Source organism: Podarcis bocagei (assembly GCF_964188305.1).
Source record: "Podarcis bocagei genome assembly, chromosome: 6".
Taxonomy (NCBI): Eukaryota; Metazoa; Chordata; class Lepidosauria; order Squamata; family Lacertidae; genus Podarcis; species Podarcis bocagei.
The window spans coordinates 83,264,942-83,284,108 of NC_138130.1; the positions used below are offsets into that span (position 1 = coordinate 83,264,942).

Sequence of the window (19,167 nt, forward strand, 5' to 3'; positions counted from 1 at the left end):
GTAGACCCACTGAAATTAATGAGCATGACTAAGTTCATTATTTTCATTGGCTCTGCTCTGAGCAAAACGTAATTGAATACCACCCCAAGTCCATAGAATGAGCAAGAGTGCTGGCTTACCTTATTTTTAAGTCACACACATTACTATCTGAAGATCCCTCCCCCTGTAAAACCATATTACGTGAAGTAACACATATTAATTACCATCTAAAGTGCTGCCCCCAAGACCATTAAATCCAGTGTGTGTATTCTGGTAATACTTTAAGACTAGAGTAGTCTTTCCCAACCTTAGGTCCCCAGATGATGTTGGACTACAATTCCCATCATCCCTGACCATTGGGGTCATCTGGCTGGGACTCATGGGAGTTGTCGTGAATCAACTTATGGGGACCCAAGGTTGGGAAAGACTGGAAGAGTGTAACATTATCCCGTTGCACCACTGTCCTCATGAAGGGGTTTCTCAACAGACAAGTCAAGGTAGGAAAGACTCATTGAAACTTGAAAGGTTGGAAACTTCCATAACAGAGGAGAGAAACTACTGGTTGAAATTTTCAAGTCTTCCTTGTTGTGAATGGCGTTGAATGTTAAAATGGGGCAAAGGGAACAGGAAACGGTCTCTTTGTCACACTCTAATGTGACTGTGTCACACTTCCTGTTCCTCTGCATTTCCATCTTGAGCAAGAAAAGTTATTTTTCATATTCCATGCTGAGGGGACTGCGCATGATCCTGATGTAGGGACAGCTTGTCCATCTCTCTGTTAGGTTGCAGTCCCATGCTCACTGACCAGGAAGTAAGTCTCATTGAACTTGTGGGACTTACCTCTGAGTAGCACATGCCCAGGATTGCACTATGAAAACTGTTTCACAACAGATGGAGATACTGGGCAACAAGCAGTGTGAAGCTCTTACATTTCCTGTTACCTTTGCCTAAGCCGAAGAGGCTTAGAGGGAGAGATGATGGACATGGTAGGAGCTACTATGCATGACTAGAGCTACCCCGCCTGCAGGGGCTGCCCCATCCAGTGACAAAGCTCAGGTCAAGGAAAATAGATGAAATATAAACCCAGTTGAAAATATCCCTGCATCTGTAAATGGAACTCAAAGTGCACAGTTAAGCACTTGATTTTGGTGGGATTTAACTTTTGCTGTGTCTTTTCGTACACATCTAATTGTCCAGAGCCTTTCAACATAGCAACCGCAGAGGCAGCTAAGGTAACCAGCTTCTTGCCAAATTCATTGGGGTATTTTTCTTGCATCATGCAACAAGAGCAGTTATGATGTTGCAAAATGCTTGTGTTGCTGTAATGTTCTCCTCTTGCTGCAATATTGCAAGAAAAGAAACTGCAAATCTTTCAGCAAGCACACATTGTATGCAATTTTGAGCAGCCTTTCAGACTGCAACTCTCATCAGCTCCAACCATTATGACTAAAGGTCAGGGATGATGTGAGGTGTCGTGCAACAGCACCTGGAGGATGTCAGGTTGGGAAAGGCTGAGTTAGAGAATAATTTGTTAGTTAAGCATAAGAATGGCTCATTAAGGCTACATACATGCTATTCCTTTAAAGCACATTTTAAACATTCTTTCCCTCAAAGAACGATGTGCTGTAGTTTGCTAAAGGTTTCTGGGACTTGTACCTCTGGAGGGCTAAACTAAAGTGCCCAGAATTCACTGAGGGAATGAATATGTTTCAAATGTGGTGTAAAGGTAAGAACATAGGAATAGCCTACTGGATCAGGCCAGTGGCTTATCTAGTCCATCATCCTGTTCTCATAATGACCAACCAGACCATGCTGATTGTATATAGTGTGTATACAACCTAAGAGATGTGTTTGCTGGACAAAAGATAGGTAAATTAAAGGGATCCCTGACCATTAGGTCCAGTCGTGACCGACTCTGGGGTTGCGGCGCTCATCTCGCTTTATTGGCCGAGGGAGCCGGCGTACAGCTTCCAGGTCATTTGGCCAGCATGACTAAGCTTCTGGCGAACCAGAGCAGTCCACAGAAACACCGTTTACCTTCCCGCCAGAGCGGTACCTATTTATCTACTTGCACTTTGACATGCTTTCGAACTGCTAGGTTGGCAGGAGCAGGGAGTGAGCAACGGGAGCTCACCCCGTCACGAGGATTCGAACCACCGACTTTCTGATCGACAAGTCCTAGGCTCTGTGATTTAACCCACAGCTCTACCTTCAAAATGTGGGGAGTTTACAAATGATTCCACAGATACATTGTATATAGTGCAACTTTTGCCAGTCTGGTGCCCCCAGATGTTTTGAACTACAAAAATATTTGTGAAGTCCCAAACATCTGGAGAGCGCCAGGTTGGCAAAGACTGGTAAGGAGGAACACTTAGAATAGAAGGCTGTGGGCGTTCAAGATAGGAACCTGCCTTATATGCCCCCTCTTCCTTCACTTGGAACATGGTTTCCAGTCTCCTGGGATAGGACAAGTTTAAAACTAAAACAAATAATTAGAAATATAACTTTGCTAGATTAGACCAAAACTCCATGAAAATCAGAAAGAGCCAGTTACTATTGTTCTTTCCATCTCTTTCCATCTGTAACATGATTCCCCATAACCTGAAAATGCTTTTTGTTTAGCATGAAACCTATTAGCCATAATTGCTTTTAAAACCCGGTTATGGAAAACCAATCTGTGAGATTAAAATTTGAAGAAACTTGACCACTTCCATTTATCTGTTTCTTTTCTTCTTTTACATGCATGGTTTCTCTTCCCTGTTTTTTAAGCATGAAGTCATAAGTTGAGACAAAAAAAAAAAGAAAGGTAGAGTTGCAGTCTGCTTAATTAGAAACAGGAAGTTTTCTTTAGATTTGAGACACAATGATCTATTTATTAGAAACTGCTCTTCTGTAGTATGGACCGTTTCTTCATGTCATGCTGCCTGAATAATGCCTGTTGAGGATGGGAGAACAACAATAGTGTCACAAGCAAGCTCAATGAGGGTATAAATAGCTTTCTTCCAGACTGAAAGGCTGAATCCACCATTAAGTTGCATGCAGCTGCACGGGTGAAGGTGGGTGGGTAAGAGCAGCTCTGACAGAATATAATGGTAACCTGGTACACAGAGGTCCTGTTTCTCAGATTGCGTCACTCCACAGGGCCTTTGTTCCCCAACCTAAATTGCAGCTCTGTGCCAAGTGGAGTAGGGTGCAATAAGCTCTCGGCAAATGTGAAGAAGGATGGTACTGATAAAGGATGAAATCTCTATTGCACTTCAACCATTAGTTTTGGGGGACAAGTTAGTTTCTAACCTTGAGTTCATGCATGTTGTTAATTGAGAGAACATTTGGGGTTTTTTAGCAAAGAGTTAGTAAGTTCTTTTTACATGCTTCTTTCAAATTAAAAGGGCAATCAGGCAATTTCATGTAGGCTGATTATTAACTCATTTTTCACATTTACCCATTCCTCCGGAATTGAACAGGTGGCCCTTTAAGAGATGGGGTTATGAAAAATAACTGCTTTTAATGACTGCATTAGGACATAGCAAAAAATGTTTTAATCGCAAAAAAAAGCATAGACAAGGAGATCAGAAGCCTTCATTTATGTTTTTAACTAGCTGCTGCTTAGCTTTATGTGCAAACCCAGACAAACTGTGATTAGTCTTAACTATGGCTTACTGCAAGGATGGGGAAAGTGGATGCAAGGAGCTGGAGTCAATATCTGAAGGGCCATGGGTTCCAAATCCGTGGTTTACTGAAAGGAGACATTTTTTGTACTCTGGTTCACGAAGCTAGCTTGCTTTAATAAACCATATGTGAGGAGGCACTTTCACAGGAATTCTCTTGCCCACAGTCATGTTCCCACACTCCATTTTGCCCAGTTCAGTATACTTCACCACCTGTCTCCTTTTCCATCTTCTCCCTTATCCAAACATCTTCATTCTGTTTCTCATCCCCAACCCCTCAGTGTCATCCCATTTCATTTTATGGGACAGACTCCAAGCTGTTGATCTTCACAGCAGGCTAGGTAGCTTCCTTGCAAGTAAATGCAGAAGTGAGGAAGGCATAAATCAGCTTTGTGGCAGATCAACTCCAGAAGAATCTCCCCAGCTGGGGCTGTTTTTATTCCATTCTCCTTGGAGACGTGAGAGTGGCCTCTGTTACCTGTTTCAAGAATGTTGGGAGTGGGCCTGGACATTCTCAGCTGTGGTGTGAAACCAAGTGCTGAGGGAAAGTCCTGAAGTTTTCTCCCCGAGTGGGCATTTTCTGACCCCAAACCTATTTTTCTGCAAACGTCTGGAGCTTGAGGACTGTATCAAACCCTAAATCAATTATATTCATCCAGAGGTTGTGATTCTTAGCATACCTACTGTCAGTTTGGTATCCCATTTTTTCTCCGTCACATATGGGCTCCCAAAGAGAGAAGACTAATACTGAAGTTCATTGAAGAAACTTAGGTGAAAGTGCACAGAGCAAATGCAAATATGCAAAGGGAAGAAAAGATGAAAAAGTGGTAAGAAAGCTGTAGGGAGGGGAGGCAGTTTACTGTTCAGAGTGGAATAAGGTGCAAGACTGGGATTATTGAGCCAGTTCAAGCAGATTCCCCCCCCCCCCGTAATCCACAAGAGAACACTTTTAATACAGACATCGACTTCATACAAGACGTGGTTTTGGTTTGACTCATGGTCTAGTTGTACATTTTCCAAGAAAAAAACCTAAAAAAACCTTTTCAGACATTCACAGAAGTTCCCAGGTGGAATATTTCCCATAGGAGAAACAGATACAGAGTTATCAGCACTACCTGTTTTCTTCAGAGAGTCTTTCCAAAGAGTTTCTCTAACCAGGGAAAGGGTGGGAACAAGACTTGATAGCCACCCGCCACTGGCGTTTATTTACCAAAGACATAGTGTAATGTGACGCCACTACATAGAACCAGATTGTGCATGTTAAAACACAGTTTCAATTCAAGAACAAAAACCCAGGACAGTAAAATGGGGGGGGGGATCTTATTTTTAAAAAGGAACTAAAATTACTCCAGAAAGCAACTGAGTTGTCTTACCATCTTCACATCCAATTTTTTTTTTAAAATCCCAACAAGAAAGTACAAACCCCAAGCGCTCTCCCTTCATATTTAAAAACGCCCGTGCCAAAAAACAAAACTTAGGCATTTCTGTCAATCCACACGTCTGTCTCCCTGCCATGAAGCTGGATCCCGTTCATCATACTGCAGGCTCTTTTGGCAACTTCCGGGGATTCAAATCGGACCAGGCCGCACCCTTTGGACTTGCCATTCTCCATTTTGATGTCTGCATACATGACGTGGCCACACTCATTGAACTTGTCTTTCAGCATTTTCCACGTGAAATCAAAAGGAAGATTTCTCACAAAAATCCTTCTTGGCTACACTGGCGGCGGCGGCAGGTCCCGAGGCGCCGGCAAAGCTTCCGGCAGCAAAGTTCCCCCTGTCCATCTCCATCGTTCTCTCGAAGGTGCTCCCCATGGTGAGCCCCATCCTGTCTAGCCCTGCCCCATGGCGGGCCCCATTCTGTCCATGTTGGTTGTGGCAGCCCCCATACGGTCGAGACCCATCCTGTCCATGTTGCTGGCTGCAATACGGTCCAGTCCTATCCTGTCGATGGAGGCCGCCCCGAGGCGGTCCAGCCCCGCGGGCATCCTGTCCATCACGGGGCCCATCCCTGTGGGCCCCATCCCCGCAGGGACCATGCGGTCCATGCCCAGGCCCATCCTTTCTATGCCAGAGCTCATGCAGTCCACTCGGGCGCCCATGCGGTCCATGGTTGTGCTGACGCAGTCCATGGCGGAGCCCATGTGGTCAATGCCCATCCTCTCCATCCCCGTCCCCATGCGGTCTATCCCAGAGCCCATGCGGTCCATGTTGGATGCCAAGTGGTCTATCCCGAGGGGAGCCATCCGGTCAACGCCGGAGCCCATGCAGCCCAGCACTAGCCCCATCCTGTCCATCTTGGAGCCCACTCTTTCTATGCCCAAACCTGCCTGCCTGCAGGGCATGAATGATCTCATTGGGGATATTTGGGTTATTGAGGATGCTGGGAGGGATGTTGATCATCCCAGGGCCGCCGGGACCAGGGCTGATCACCATCCCGCCACCAGATGCAGCCATGGCCTTCTGTATGGCTCTCCTCACATGCTCTCCATCAGGATCCTCCTTCACTTTCAAGGGCCGCGCGCTGAGGCTGTGCTTGTTGAGAACCTCCACAGCCTTCTTCATGCTCTCTTCCATCTTGAACTCGACAACAGCACATCCCCTTGACTTTCCTTCAGCGTCCATTAAGAGCTCCACATATGTTACCTCACCAACTTTCTCTTTGACTAGATCTTTGAGGTACTGCCACTTCACATTAAAGGGGATGTTGGTAATGAAGGCTCAGTATCTTTTTGAAGGGCTGGCATAGGGCTCAAAGCGACTCCCTCCTCCACGCTTGGCACTTTTCTCCTTCCTTTTCTCGTTCTGGTTTGGCCATTTGCCTTCACTCTTCTCTTGGGGACGCCATCCCCGACGCCGTTGCCAGCCCTGTTGGCCGCTGCCATCCCTCCTCTGGCCAAGGCCCCGGCCTCCGCCATCTTGGCGCCGCCCTCCAAAAATGCTGCCGCCACCATTTTCTGCTCCTTCTCAGCCTGTCACCCGTGCAAACCGTTCAAGCAGATTTATGTATATTTCTGCTCTACCACAGATATATAGCCTTTTGGTAAATTACTGTCTGTCTGACTCTGGTCTCTCGCTGTGAAATGGGAATAATAAAGATTTATTGCACAGGGTTTTGAAAGGTGAACACAATAAAAGCTAAACAGTACATTGCAAATTAGAAGTGCTATATAAAGTATTTACGGTGCTAGAGATTAATATGAATTGCTAATATCAAAACACATTTGCATTTTTAAAATTATTTTTTCTTCTTTTAGACAGAATTCCCCCCTTCAATATAACTTGTTTCCCGTCACCTTTCTGTAATCATTTCACACACTGCTTCAGTTTGTAATCCTCTTCACTCCTTGTCACATGCATATTAAACCTTCTTTAAATCAGAGATTTAAAATTTTAAAACATGCCTTTCATTTTGTTGCTATAAATACCAGAGACCATCATCAACACACACTATCCGCTCTTTTGCCCTTTACCAATTGGGATTTTGTTCTCCAAACTTGTTCTGTTTTTTAATGTCTACACTTGATTCTCCCACACTTTATGGTGTTTGCAGAAGGGTTTATTGAATTACATATGTTATTGTTCAGTTGGGGACAAAAGAACAGGTTGCAAATAATAAGAATGAACTGCAGCTTTTTAGAACAACCTACAAAAAGTGATTGTTCAGTTTCTTGTACCTCCATTGCTTAGGTGCAATGCTTGCATAACCCTCCTGACATTACTTAACCATGCTTAAGCAGTTGTGAGCTGTCAGGGGTATCACACATTCCTTCCCTGTCTCCCGCTTAAGGAAATGCCATCAGTCTTAACCACAGATGATCAGCAGTTCCCCATGGTTCAAATTAGGGTTTTTGCAACCAGGATTTGAATCCTAATTTCAACCCCTACTGGTAGTCATCACTATCAATATAATGCCTAGCCTGAGTTAAACAGTGGCTAACAGAAATTCCCATCCCAGAAGGGAGAGGTGGAAGAAGGGTATGTGCAGTCCTGCAACCTGTGTCCACTTGTCAAACCATGGTTTGGTGATGGCTGGTGCTCATAGACTCACACCTTCCTCTGCTTCTCCTGTCCCCTCCCCTGGTTAGCTTCAACTTAAATTTGAACCATTATAACCATGGTTACCACTAACCATAGTTTGCTTCTAAAATCAGAGACTGAAACCAAGATCTGAAATTGGTTTCAATCTCTGGTTTGAAAGCAAAGTACAGTAAACGATTATGTTAATGCATGTGTAATCTGGCACTGTAGTTAACACTACCGAGGAAAGAGACAGGGTTTCAGAGTGCCGATTCCCAAGTATATTCCAGGTTCCCAATAGCATGTACAGAGCCTAAATCATAGAATAGAAGGGATCCTGAGGATAATCTAGTCCAATCCCCTGCAATGCAGGACTGTGCCACTGTCCCTTACCTTGAACCTGCAACCTTGGTGTTATCAGCACCACTCTCTAACCAACTGCGCTAGCCTGCACAAATTGATTGTATGTATGATATATGTATATATATACAATATATATTGTTTCTGAAGTTATCCTGAATGTGTGTAATGAGAAGGCAGTTTCAACATGCATGAGCAAGACTCCCCACCATGTACATGTATAGAAACTTTGCATATTCACCAATGTCTCGACTACCCTTTAGAACAGGGGTTCCCAAACTGTGGTCTGTGGACCACCAGTGGTCCATGAACTTCATTCAAGTTGTCCTGCAGCATGTCTGTGGATCTGTCATTGTACACAACACATCAGTTGCATTAAATACACATAATGGTTTTGAACTGTACATTATTGGTTCTTTTATTTCTTATATTTTATTTCATAGAATTCAGATTGTGATGCAGAAAATACTATAATATGACAATTGCTAAAACAGGTATAAAAACCTATCAGTTGCCTGCCATTAGATAGGCTAGATCCTTTGTGATTATCAAGTGGTTGGTCGGGGTGGGGATATGAGAGCCACTGCATTAGAACATGTGAAATTTTAGAACTCAGAACAGGCTATTTAATTTTCAGGTTTTAAGTAAAACATTTCTGCAAATGAGAACACAAAGTTCTCAGTTGTGCAGTTGACAGTACATGGGCAATTAACAGCAGGTAATTTATATGTTAAAATATCTTCAGTTTCCTCTTCCTCCAGTGTGGCTATTTCTTAAGCCACAACCAGCTTGAATTGACTCAGCAGGAACTGCGATAAGGGCAAGATTTTACAGGGGGGTTATTTTTTCAAAGTGCAATCCTATACAAGTCTCCACAGAAGTAAATTCCATTAATTTCAGTGATGCTTACTCTTAGGTAAGTGGGTATAGGATTGCACCCTTAGGCTGCTGCTTTTTCAAAAGATTTTTTTTTTTTTAGGTCTAGCGATTTTGCAGGGTAATATGAACCACACAACACTCTTGAGTTTTAAATATTATTTTTAAAGAAGCTTTGCAAAATTCATTTTCGATATGATTTAAAATAAAATCTTGCAATGTTTCTAATGTTGCTAGATTCTGAGGGTATCTTAAAAACAAAACAAAGCACCGTTCCCCGACCCCCACCAGGGAGAAAGCTGGCTGTCCTGGTTCACTTTTTGTCATTTATATTGGCTGGGCTGCTACTCTTGTTATCGGCTGTTCAATTGATAATGAAATCCAAACGGAGAGCCAAACAGCCTCCCTTTGTCTCTGGCAGAGTCGGAAGAAAGGCGGGGTGGGGGGGGGGATGGGGCACTTAATGAGTGTTTGCCCAAATGTAAATCACCCTGTTTTAAGTGAGATGCGTGATTATTTTATCCCGTGCCCCCAGCCCTCCCCTCCGGGTCAACTTTCGTTGTATCTTTATAGATAAAGGAGCATGGACTGTGCCTCTAGGGTGAAGGGGCCACAGGACGGGCATCAGCTCCTCTTTCACTGAGGAGACAAGGGTAATTTCTCTCACCACGAGGGGGTGGGGAATTGATGGGAAAGAATAGAGATGCGATAGATCGGGCAAGGTTTTCTGACACCACCACTCCACTTGATGGATTTATAATTGGTTTTAGTGGTGGCGTTTAAGATAGCGTTTTAAGGCTGCCCTCCTATGTCAGGGAGTTTTAAGTCCCATTCACGTCCACGGGACTGGACTTCTAAGGTGACTCGTATAGGACCGCGTCATGCGTGCTGCGTTGGACCTTTAATAGTCTGCAAACCGGCCAGAGTCATCGGTTATATGGGTAGTATAAAAACGCAAAGTTGTTTTTACAGCTGCTGCTGCTGGGGTAAACTCGGAGTGGACTTTGGTGCTGAAGGGGCGCGAGCTCTGTTCAGCCCTGGTGCTAAAAACAAGCTCCTCGGTTAATAATCCTTTTGCACCAAACTCAGGGTCGTCGGTAGATTTCCAGGAAACTTAAGAAGTGTGCATGCACACGAAAGCTCATACCAGTAACAAACTTATTTGGTCTCTAAGTGCTACTGGAATTTTTTTAGTAAAACAAAGACAGCCCGCTAAGGGCCTATCCGCAGATCCCTGGGCGAGAGGGGGTCCCCAGGGGCGACTTTGGTAACGTGGCTCCTTGAGCGAGGACAAAATTTTGCGGACATTTATTTTCCACACCAGTGCAGTTGGCCTTCTCTTGATCTTCGCAGCAGCTACCCGTGTAAATACACCGTAGGTGGTGGTGGTTGTGTTTTGGCGCCCCATCCTGTGCGCTTAGGCTAGCCGGGCACCCCCAACCCTTGCCAATACTAGTCAGGTCTCTGCCCTCATTGCCCTGCTTGCTACTAAGGTCTTTCCTCCCCCTCTCCCTCTCCCCCTCCCTCTCTCTGTTCCGGTTGCTGCCATAGTGATGCTTGGGAGCAGATTAGCCTCCTATACCAGGGGTGGGGGTGGGGAGGCAGCCGCCGCCACCACAGCGACTAGGAGGCGTGTTTAAGTGGGAGGTTTCTGCCGCTGCTCCACATTCATTTCTCCGTCCTCTTCTCCCCTCCGGTGTAAGGGGGGTGGGGAGAGGCTACCTTAGAGGATCAGAGGTGATCCAGCTCCTCCTCCTCTCGATCCTGGCTGTGATCTGCTGTCCGGCGTGCAGGCGGAAAAGTTTAGTCCAGTCCTCCTTGCCAGGTAACCGCAGCTGCCGGAGGGAGGGACGGCGAGCGCATGGCTTTCCCCGGCTTCCCCCGGCACATCTGCTCTGTTGGGGGTTCTCTTTTTTCTTCCTTTCCTCGGATTAGGAAGAAAGGCAGAGCCTAGCAGGTGCCCCATTGGAACTGGAATTCTGAAACTTCGGAAAGCTAAGAGGGAGAGGGGGAAAGACTAGGCAGACTCCTTATCTTTTGCAGGTCAGTGAGGGAAGCGATTCCTTGAAAGCATTTTTTAAAATCATCCTCTTCAGTAGCAATTACAGATAGGTAGCCGTGTTGGTCTGCCATAGTCAAAATAAAAAAATTCCTTCCAGTAGCACCTTAAAGACCAACTAAGTTAGTTCTTGGTATGAGCTTTCGTGTGCATGCACACTTCTTCAGATACACAGTAGCAATTGTTATGTGCATTTTTCCCCTCTGCATTTTCTTCCCATAGTGTTTTTTTAAAAAAGAAGTGTGTACAATTAATTAGGTACTGATTTGTATTATAATGCAGTATAATGCAGCTAACTTACCCACTTCCTGTCTGTACTGTTCTTTTTATATATATGTTCTGGGGGCAATATGACTTTGCAGCACAACTTTATACATGTTTATTCAGAAGTCAGCCCCACTGTTTTCAATGGAGCTTACTCCCTAGGGTGTCTAGGATTGCACATTTAAAAACAATTGTCATGTTTTCTGTGAGAGTCCTTGACTTAATCCAGCCCCCCAATTCCCTTCCGCCCATTTTTACTTTTAAATATAAGAACTAAAAGGATGCTGAGATGGGAATCCTTGTTCTGAACTCCCTCTAAAGTTATTTGAAAAATTGTTCTAACCCCATTTAAAGCAGCTCTTTGTAAATATTTATGTTCAAGCATGTGTATGATCAGTTAAGCTGTGAATATGGGAATAGGGTAACAGGGGAAGATGGAATTGCAAGAGTTGTTAAAACATCTCCTGGGAGCCCACACTTAAACTCCCACTACTCTTACTGTGACACAAGTTTTAAATAAAAGAAAATACAACTCCTACATAAGGAAAAGATGGACTTAACAAGGCTGGGATAAGTTTGAGGAGGAGGGTTCTAGGAATTTCCAGGTTACTTTATGAAGTGTGTACTAGATAATGCTTATGCAATGTATTTTTCTTCTAAGAGAGAAATTAAAACTAGACTGAAAAACTTATTGGGTGTTTTGAATTTCCAGTAATCCACACACAGAAGCTTAATTTGTTACTTGTGTACGTGGGCTGAGGCATGTTTCATATTTTTCACTCTCTTTAATGTTTATTAAGCTCTGAATTCTGCACGTGTTAGTTAAATTTATTTTATTATTTTTATTTTAGGATTCTTTATCTTATCCTTTCAACAAGTCCCAGTGGTCAGTCCCAAACATCTTTTTGGCAGGCACAGGTCCCTTCAGCAGGTGCTTTTGGAGAAATACCGCAAAGAGTGCTGTGGGGCAAAGACAGGAATCCTGAGAAATACCGTAGGTCTCCTAGGAAAAACTGACTACAGAATTAAGCCCCATTGATACAGCAGCGTGAAGGAAATCCAGTGGGAGCTTGAGCTGGATCCTGATCCATGAAAAAATTCCATTGATGGACCCTCTTTTGGCCCTTTGGATTCTTTCTAATATCAGTATCCCAAGCCTGCAGAGCAAATGCCCCCCTTGTAGTATAATACAGTGGACGCTCGGGTTGCGAATGTGATCCGTGCGGGATGCATGTTGGCAACCCGCAGCTTTCGCAACCCGTGTCTGCACATGCGCAGGTTGCGATTCGACGCTTCTGTGCATGCATGACCGATGAAACCCGGAAGTAACCCATTCCGGTACTTCCGGGTTTCGGTGGTCTGCAACCCCCAAAAAACACAACCTGAAGCGGCTGTAACCCGAGGTATGACTGTAGATATAATTAATAACTCAGATAATGTTTGTGTCCTCAAAAAGTATTTCTCAATTCCACGAGAGAGCCTTGTTTAAGAAATCCTTGCATTTTACACAAAAGAATCCTTTTTTTCTATGGAGGAAAAAACATGCTAAATGCTGGCTTTGTTTTCTTGGTGCAGGCAGTGCAGACTACTGGAGAACTAAATCCACACCACAGATGTGAAAACAACAACCCCAAAAGATGCACCACTGAAGAAAAGCTTTGGTTTGGTGAGAATGAAGGAGACAAGGTTTTGGATGTGAGATATAACCCCATATATCCCGATGCTTACGCAGAAAATATGACAACGTATCAGAATGGCTGTGGAAACGGCACCTCTGTTACCTGTATGGTGATGGATAATAAGGAATCAAAGCACTGCAATACCTCCTTAGGTCAGAGTGGTGACACAAGTCACAGCTATGAAAATGAAGGCCAGGATGATAAAGTCAGCCCTTCCAAACTCATGCACTTTTTCTCCACTCCTCGGAAAAGATCTGGCTCCAATGTGGAAAGGCCTCGTTCTCTGATAGTCATGGGGAACCCCTCAACATGGAATGCCCTGTCTTCCATTAGGAAAATAGGATCTTTCAAGAAGTTAAAATCCTCCGTTCTCCAAGGAATGCCAGCCAAGGAAGACTCTGACACCTTAAATGATAGCATGTTGGAGAATAATATCAGAAAGCGTGTCCCAAACAATACGTTGGTGAGAGTTCAAACAAACAGGTATTCTTATTCAGGGCCACTACATGACTCGCAAAGCACAACAGACAATACTTTTGTTTCTGATCATTCTGACGGGGAGGAAGGCGATGATTCCTTCCTGAGGAACACTCGCAGGTCACGCAGCATCAGGCGTGCCTATGGGATTGGCCGTATAAATTTATTAGACACTGATAAAATCCAGGGCCATCAGGACGCTACCAGGACGGTATCCCCTGTCATACAGGAGGCCCAGATTTGCGAAATAGTCGTGAAAGATTCTGAAAGCAGCAAAGTCATCTACCGGAGGAGCAAAAGCACAGATAACCTGAACTTCCTGAAAAAGAGCTCATTCAAAAGGAAGTCTACCTCAAACCTCACCGACCTCAAAGTAGTGAACGAAAAGCAGACTCCACAGAGAACAACAAGTATTTCTTCAGCGGACTCTGACAAAGCCAGCAGGAACTCGGAGCGCCAGTCGAAACGCTGGAAGAGCCCAATCAGGGCGAAGGATTTCGACAGAGTTTTGAAACTTGTCAGCAACGTTGCTGACGTTGCGTTGAAGAAAGACAGTCCCAAGAACGAGATCCCATCCTCTAATGAGTCGAACCAGAGGACTAGATCAAACAGTCGGCTGCATGATGATTACTCACGTCGGGTTTCCAGCAACACTGAGAAAGACAGGCGGAGGTGTGCACCTCCCAGGAGCAGCCCAGACTCTACCGTTTCCACATCGAGTGTCCAGAGTTCTGAAGATGACAATGTTGCAGCTAATACATTAACCCTCGAAGGCAGCGGTCTCAGGATGTCGTCCTGTGACCTTCCAGATTCGGTGTCTTCACCGCCTCCACTTCAGGATGTTGGGACAATTGCGAACGAAGTGTTTTACGAAGACTCTGATGAGCCAAGAAGTTCTCGCCAGTTTACATGCAGCAGCACTGAGCATCCTGCCACCCCTGCCAGACCCGTCATCCCCAAGCCTCAGAGCCTTTGTGCCGAAAACCTCAAGTGCAATATGGATTTCCGTTGTCCTGACAGGAACAGCACCTTGTCACTCAGCTCCGTGGAAAGCGAGGGAAGAGGGGAGGGGCCTTCTGCCAAGCTAGGGAAGAGCCCTGTTTGCGTCCAGGATTCGGTGCAAGCTGTGTTCTTTGACGACACAAATGAAGACAGTGGCATCAGCAGCCACTCCCAGCTGAGTCTCAATTTAGCTGTGAGTGTTGATGAAAAGAAAGAGGAGGTAAGGAGGAAAGCAGGCCCCGTGCCTGTAAGGAAGAAGTGATACTCCACTTCTGGGGTTAACTAAGTATTGACTACTACTCATGTAATGTCAGGTGGCTTAGATAACTTGTGTGTATGTTTTAACCACTCTTGCAGTTATATTCTCTGCATATTTACTCAGAAGTAAGTGTGTAAAGAAGTGTGTAAACAATTCCATTTCGAAGGTGAAACTGGAGTAGTTTGCCCTCCTGTGCACATTAATAAAGAAAGCCATGGAAGGGAGATGGCTTGTGTACATTTTTGAGGGCAGCACTGTTGCAATTTGCAACCTCACCACCTTGTGACAGGATCAAGACCAAGCAGGATCCAGCTAGGTGAGTCCATGGCTGGAGCCCTGACAAAAGACACTTAGTGTAAGCCACATGGTAGTGGCCATGGTGCTAAACAGTTAAGGGACCTTGAAGTCACTCCCAAACATGCTAAAATTATACAGAAGGCTTCATGATGACAGGAGCTGCATACACAGATCTTAACAGGTTGTTGCAGTTCTACCATGTTTGAATGGTGGTATGTGTTGGTACATTATTTAAAGGCGCAGTTAGGGGCATATTTCAAAAAGAATCCATTCTTTACTGAGGTCTGTTTATGAATTGGCAGCTGTGGGTGACATATGATTCCAATAATTAAGAGTGACCCCATGGTTAACTTTCTTAATCATTTCAGATGTATTCCTCATCTGTAATCCTTGTCTCAATAGCCCTGTTCTGTATAGCGCTTGAATGTCATAACAGTCATTATTATAGTTGTTAAGATATGCACATAACATGCAGGTGTCTATTCCTGTTGGTTTGGAGAGAATAATTTAAAAGAAAGTTCAAAACGTTTGGTGGGTTGGTTAGAACTTCGATCCAGAAAGGATTTAAGTGTCTTGCAATAGAACCTTGTTCCATTTATCTTGTCCACCAACCCCTATCTCTCTTTTCATATGCTCATTGGCTTTTGACACCGTATACCAGGAGTGGCTAACCTGTGGCCATCCAGATGTTGGAATCTAACTCCCATCACCCCACCCAGCATGGCCAATAGGGATGATGGAAGTTGTAGCCCAACAACATCTGGAGGGCCAAAGGTATTCTTCCCCCAACACTCACCCTGTTAGGGAATTCCATTCCTGGAATATTTAAAAGCATTTAAAAGAAGTAAATTTTGGGAGCAGAACTATGTTAAGTAAATACATCAGTGTGTTAAATTCCCAGCGCATCCCAACAGCACAAATATACCTGTAATTGTGTGAGATATTGAGCCACAGAAGTGCTATATCTTTAGCAAAAGCTGAGAACAGAATTTGTGGAGCAGCAGGGAAGGAACCACTGCTCTGTGGCTTTCTGCTGCACTCAGGTTCCATGCTTTTTCTTATTTTGCTTCCTGTTTCTTAACTTGCAACGTATACCGGCAGTTACATCATTGCAATATTGCAAGGAGGTTAATTAGGTAAAACTCCTATATCTCTTTCTGGTGTAAATATAAAGCAGCTGTTGGTGTTCTGAAGGTCTATGTCAAACCTTCCCAGTGCATCTATGATACATACTTCAAAATACAATTTAGGCTAAAACTTGCTACGAGTGAAAGGAATGGTGTAAAAATAATGCAGAAATGTTGTGGCTCAGCAAGACTGACCTACTTGCTGTAAGTAGCAGTTAGTAAAACCAAAAAGTGTGTGTGTGTGTGTGTGTGTGTGTGTGTGTTTCACTTTCTCAGGCTACTTCTATTAGCTTAATTTGTTATGTTGTAGTTTCGCATAACTTCATTAATTCTACAAATCACATTCCTTCCCCAAACATTCTGTGGCCACTTTTATAGAATCTGAAAGGTAGTATTCAACTCAGCTTTACTCAGAGATGACCCACTGAAATGAATGAACATAACTAAATTAGGTCCATTAATTTCAACGTGTCTGCTGTGAGTAAAACTTAAGTCTAATACCACCCAATGTTTTCCATCGCTTAGATCTCCTGTACAGTATTTTGTAATACTTAGCTGTAACTGGTTAGATACTTTTATTATTTTGGAACAACATGTATCTAAAATGTTATATTGCAGATGTGCGAAGGGAAGAGACACCTCTAGCACAATAGCTGAATCACATGGTGGCAGGCAAAGAGGAATAAAAACAGTCCATATTTCACCTCTTACAAACTGCTCCACTGTATGGAAGGATGAAAGAATGTCAGAATAGTTCTGGCTGTTAAGTAATAAAGCTTCAAAATGCACTGCAAATCCTACACAGATTCTGTCACTGGAATAAACGGTAGAGATCTGCATAAGAACATTTATGTGAAGAGAGCCAGTGTGGTGTGGAGCAGTACCTGGGAGACCAGGATTACAAGTCCCCACTCAGCCATGAAGCCCAGCAGGCGATCTTGGGTTAAGTCACTGCCTCTTAGCCTAACCTACCCCACAGGGTTGTTGTAAAGATAAATAAGGAGAGAACTATGTACATACATCACCTTGAGCTCCTTGAGGAAGCAAGGGAAATAAATGTGATAATACAATGAAATACTACTACTACTACTACTAATAATAATAATAATAATTTATTTATACCCCGCCCATGTGGCTGGGTTTCCCCAGCCTCTCTAAAATACAGAACACTAAAATACAATAACCTATTGGAAGACAGAAGTACCTGGCGTGCTCTGGTCCATGGGGTCACGAAGAGTCGGACACGACTAAACGACTAAACAACAACAACATTAAACATTAAAAGCTTCCCTAAACAAGGCTGCCTTCAAATGTCTTCTAAAAGTCTGGTGGTAGTTCTTCTCTTTGACATCTGGTGGGAGGGCGTTCCAGAGGGCGGGTGCCACTACCAAGAAGGCCCTCTGCCTGGTTCTCTGTAACTTGGCTTCTCGCAAGGAGGGAACCGCCAGAAGGCCCTCGGCACTGGACGTCAGTGTCCGGGCAGAACAATGGAGGTGGAGACTAAAAATAAAAAATAAAATAAAAACTAAGTATGTAAATATAGTCCCTTGGGCACAGGGGAGGCGCATGCATTAGGCGAGGTGAAGCCATTTGCTTCAGGCTGTGGATCTGACCCCTTCCTCACAGCTGCATGGATGCAATGGTGGGACCAGGGAAGGAGACCTGGGGAGGAGGTTGTCATGAGGGCAGCGGCAGGGCGTTTTGCTTGGGCATAGTGCAGTGGTAGAATTATAGAATTATAGATTTGGAAGATGCCCCAAGGGTCATCTAGTCCAACCCCCTGCAATGCAGGAATCTCAGTTTGCATCCAGTAGGTCCAAATTTCAGTCCCTGGCACCTACAGCCAAAAAGGATAGCAAGTAGCAGGGTCAGGAGAGGGCTCTGTACAAGACTTGGCTAGCAAATAGACAGAAATGTACTTGGTGGTTCAACACATTCTGGGTTCACATTCCCCCCCCCCCATGCTTTGCTGTGACCCAGAACCTGCTCTGTACCAAATATTTGGGTTGTAAGTCTGCCTCTTTACTGATACAGTGGTACCTTGGGTTACATACGCTTCAGGTTACATACGCTTCAGATTACAGACTCCGCCAACCCAGAAATAGTACCTCGGGTTAAGAACTTTGCTTCAGGATGAGAACAGAAATCGTGCGGTGGCGGCATGGCAGCAGCGGGAGACCCCATTAGCTAAAGTGCTGCTTCAGGTTAAGAACAGTTTCAGGTTAAGAACGGACCTCCGGAACGAATTAAGTTCTTAACCAGAGGTACCACTATATTGTAGCTTAATTGACTGGAAGAGAGTTTGCATGTTCTGCCTTCCTGAGAGCTAGTAACGTTTGAATGAAAGCTTGTAAGTCGTGCTCCTGTTTCTGAAGCAAAGTACCAAAAGAAGACCTATGTTGGCGCAGGAAAATGCAGAAGACTTAAGTTGCAGCCTTTTGAGGCTGCTGGATTATTATGCAGTTCTCATACTTGGTGAACGTGTGAAGTCATGCTTTGAAATGGATAGGAAAACCAAGATAAATGAAAACAACACTGCACATTTTCTTCCATATTGTACCAGGGTCCTTTGAAACAGTCTGTTTGTGTTCTCAACCTGCCATCTAGTGGTGAGATACTTTAGAGTAGAACTTGCCATGCATATTTGACAGGTTTGATTTCCAGTTTGGAGTTTTATCAGCCATCCAGAAAACTCCCTGAGATATGCGCAACATCATGCTTTGCTTTGTAATTTGAGACTCCAGTGCGGAATTTTGAAACTCCCCATAACTTGATATGAAGCATCTGGAATAGCTGCTCAGTTTTATTTTTATTTTTTTAACTATCTAAAATCCTATTGGATGGGTCGGATTTATGTAGTTCTCAGAACTACAGTCAAAGATTGGAGAAAGAATTTTAGTTCCTTCCCTCCTTTTTCTGCTTCCCCACTGGTGAAATCTAGGTGGAAGAGTCATTGAGAGCCTTATCCTCCACAAATGTGTCTGCTTCCATTTGAAAGCTGTCCAAGTCAGTGGCTATTGCTACATTGTCTGGAAGCAAATTCCATCATTTGATTGTGTGGTATGTGAAGGTACTTCATTTTGTTTGTCCTGAACCCCCAC

General features: G+C 44.2%; 1 protein-coding gene, 2 long non-coding RNA genes and 1 pseudogene across 10 annotated transcripts in view; 1 reads left to right on the top strand and 3 right to left on the bottom strand.

Moving 5' to 3' along the window:
* Positions 1-19,167, bottom strand: part of LOC308589144 — a 165,243-nt gene that overhangs the window by 96,305 nt on the left and 49,771 nt on the right. The gene's annotated exons all lie outside the window — the stretch shown is intronic.
* Positions 1-19,167, top strand: part of SPATA13 (spermatogenesis associated 13) — a 102,743-nt gene that overhangs the window by 48,147 nt on the left and 35,429 nt on the right. For 3 of the 7 annotated variants that reach the window (XM_081197871.1, XM_081197874.1, XM_081197872.1), the window contains exon 2: positions 12,801-14,603. The exons of 3 other annotated variants lie outside the window; for them this stretch is intronic. In XM_081197871.1, coding sequence (XP_081053997.1) covers positions 12,801-14,603 — 1,803 coding nt within the window. Of the gene's footprint in view, positions 1-10,632; positions 10,728-12,800; positions 14,604-19,167 lie in introns of those variants that run through there. One more of the 7 variants, XM_081197873.1, reaches the window with a different exon arrangement.
* LOC308589142 lies at positions 2,807-4,031 on the bottom strand. Its single transcript, XR_014009089.1, has 2 exons — positions 3,640-4,031; positions 2,807-2,914 (listed from the first exon to the last, which is right to left on the bottom strand). It is a non-coding gene; the product is annotated as an uncharacterized lncRNA (long non-coding RNA).
* On the bottom strand, positions 4,609-6,617 carry LOC308589138 (heterogeneous nuclear ribonucleoprotein M pseudogene; annotated as a pseudogene). Its single transcript has one exon. The product of its transcript is annotated as a heterogeneous nuclear ribonucleoprotein M pseudogene (transcript).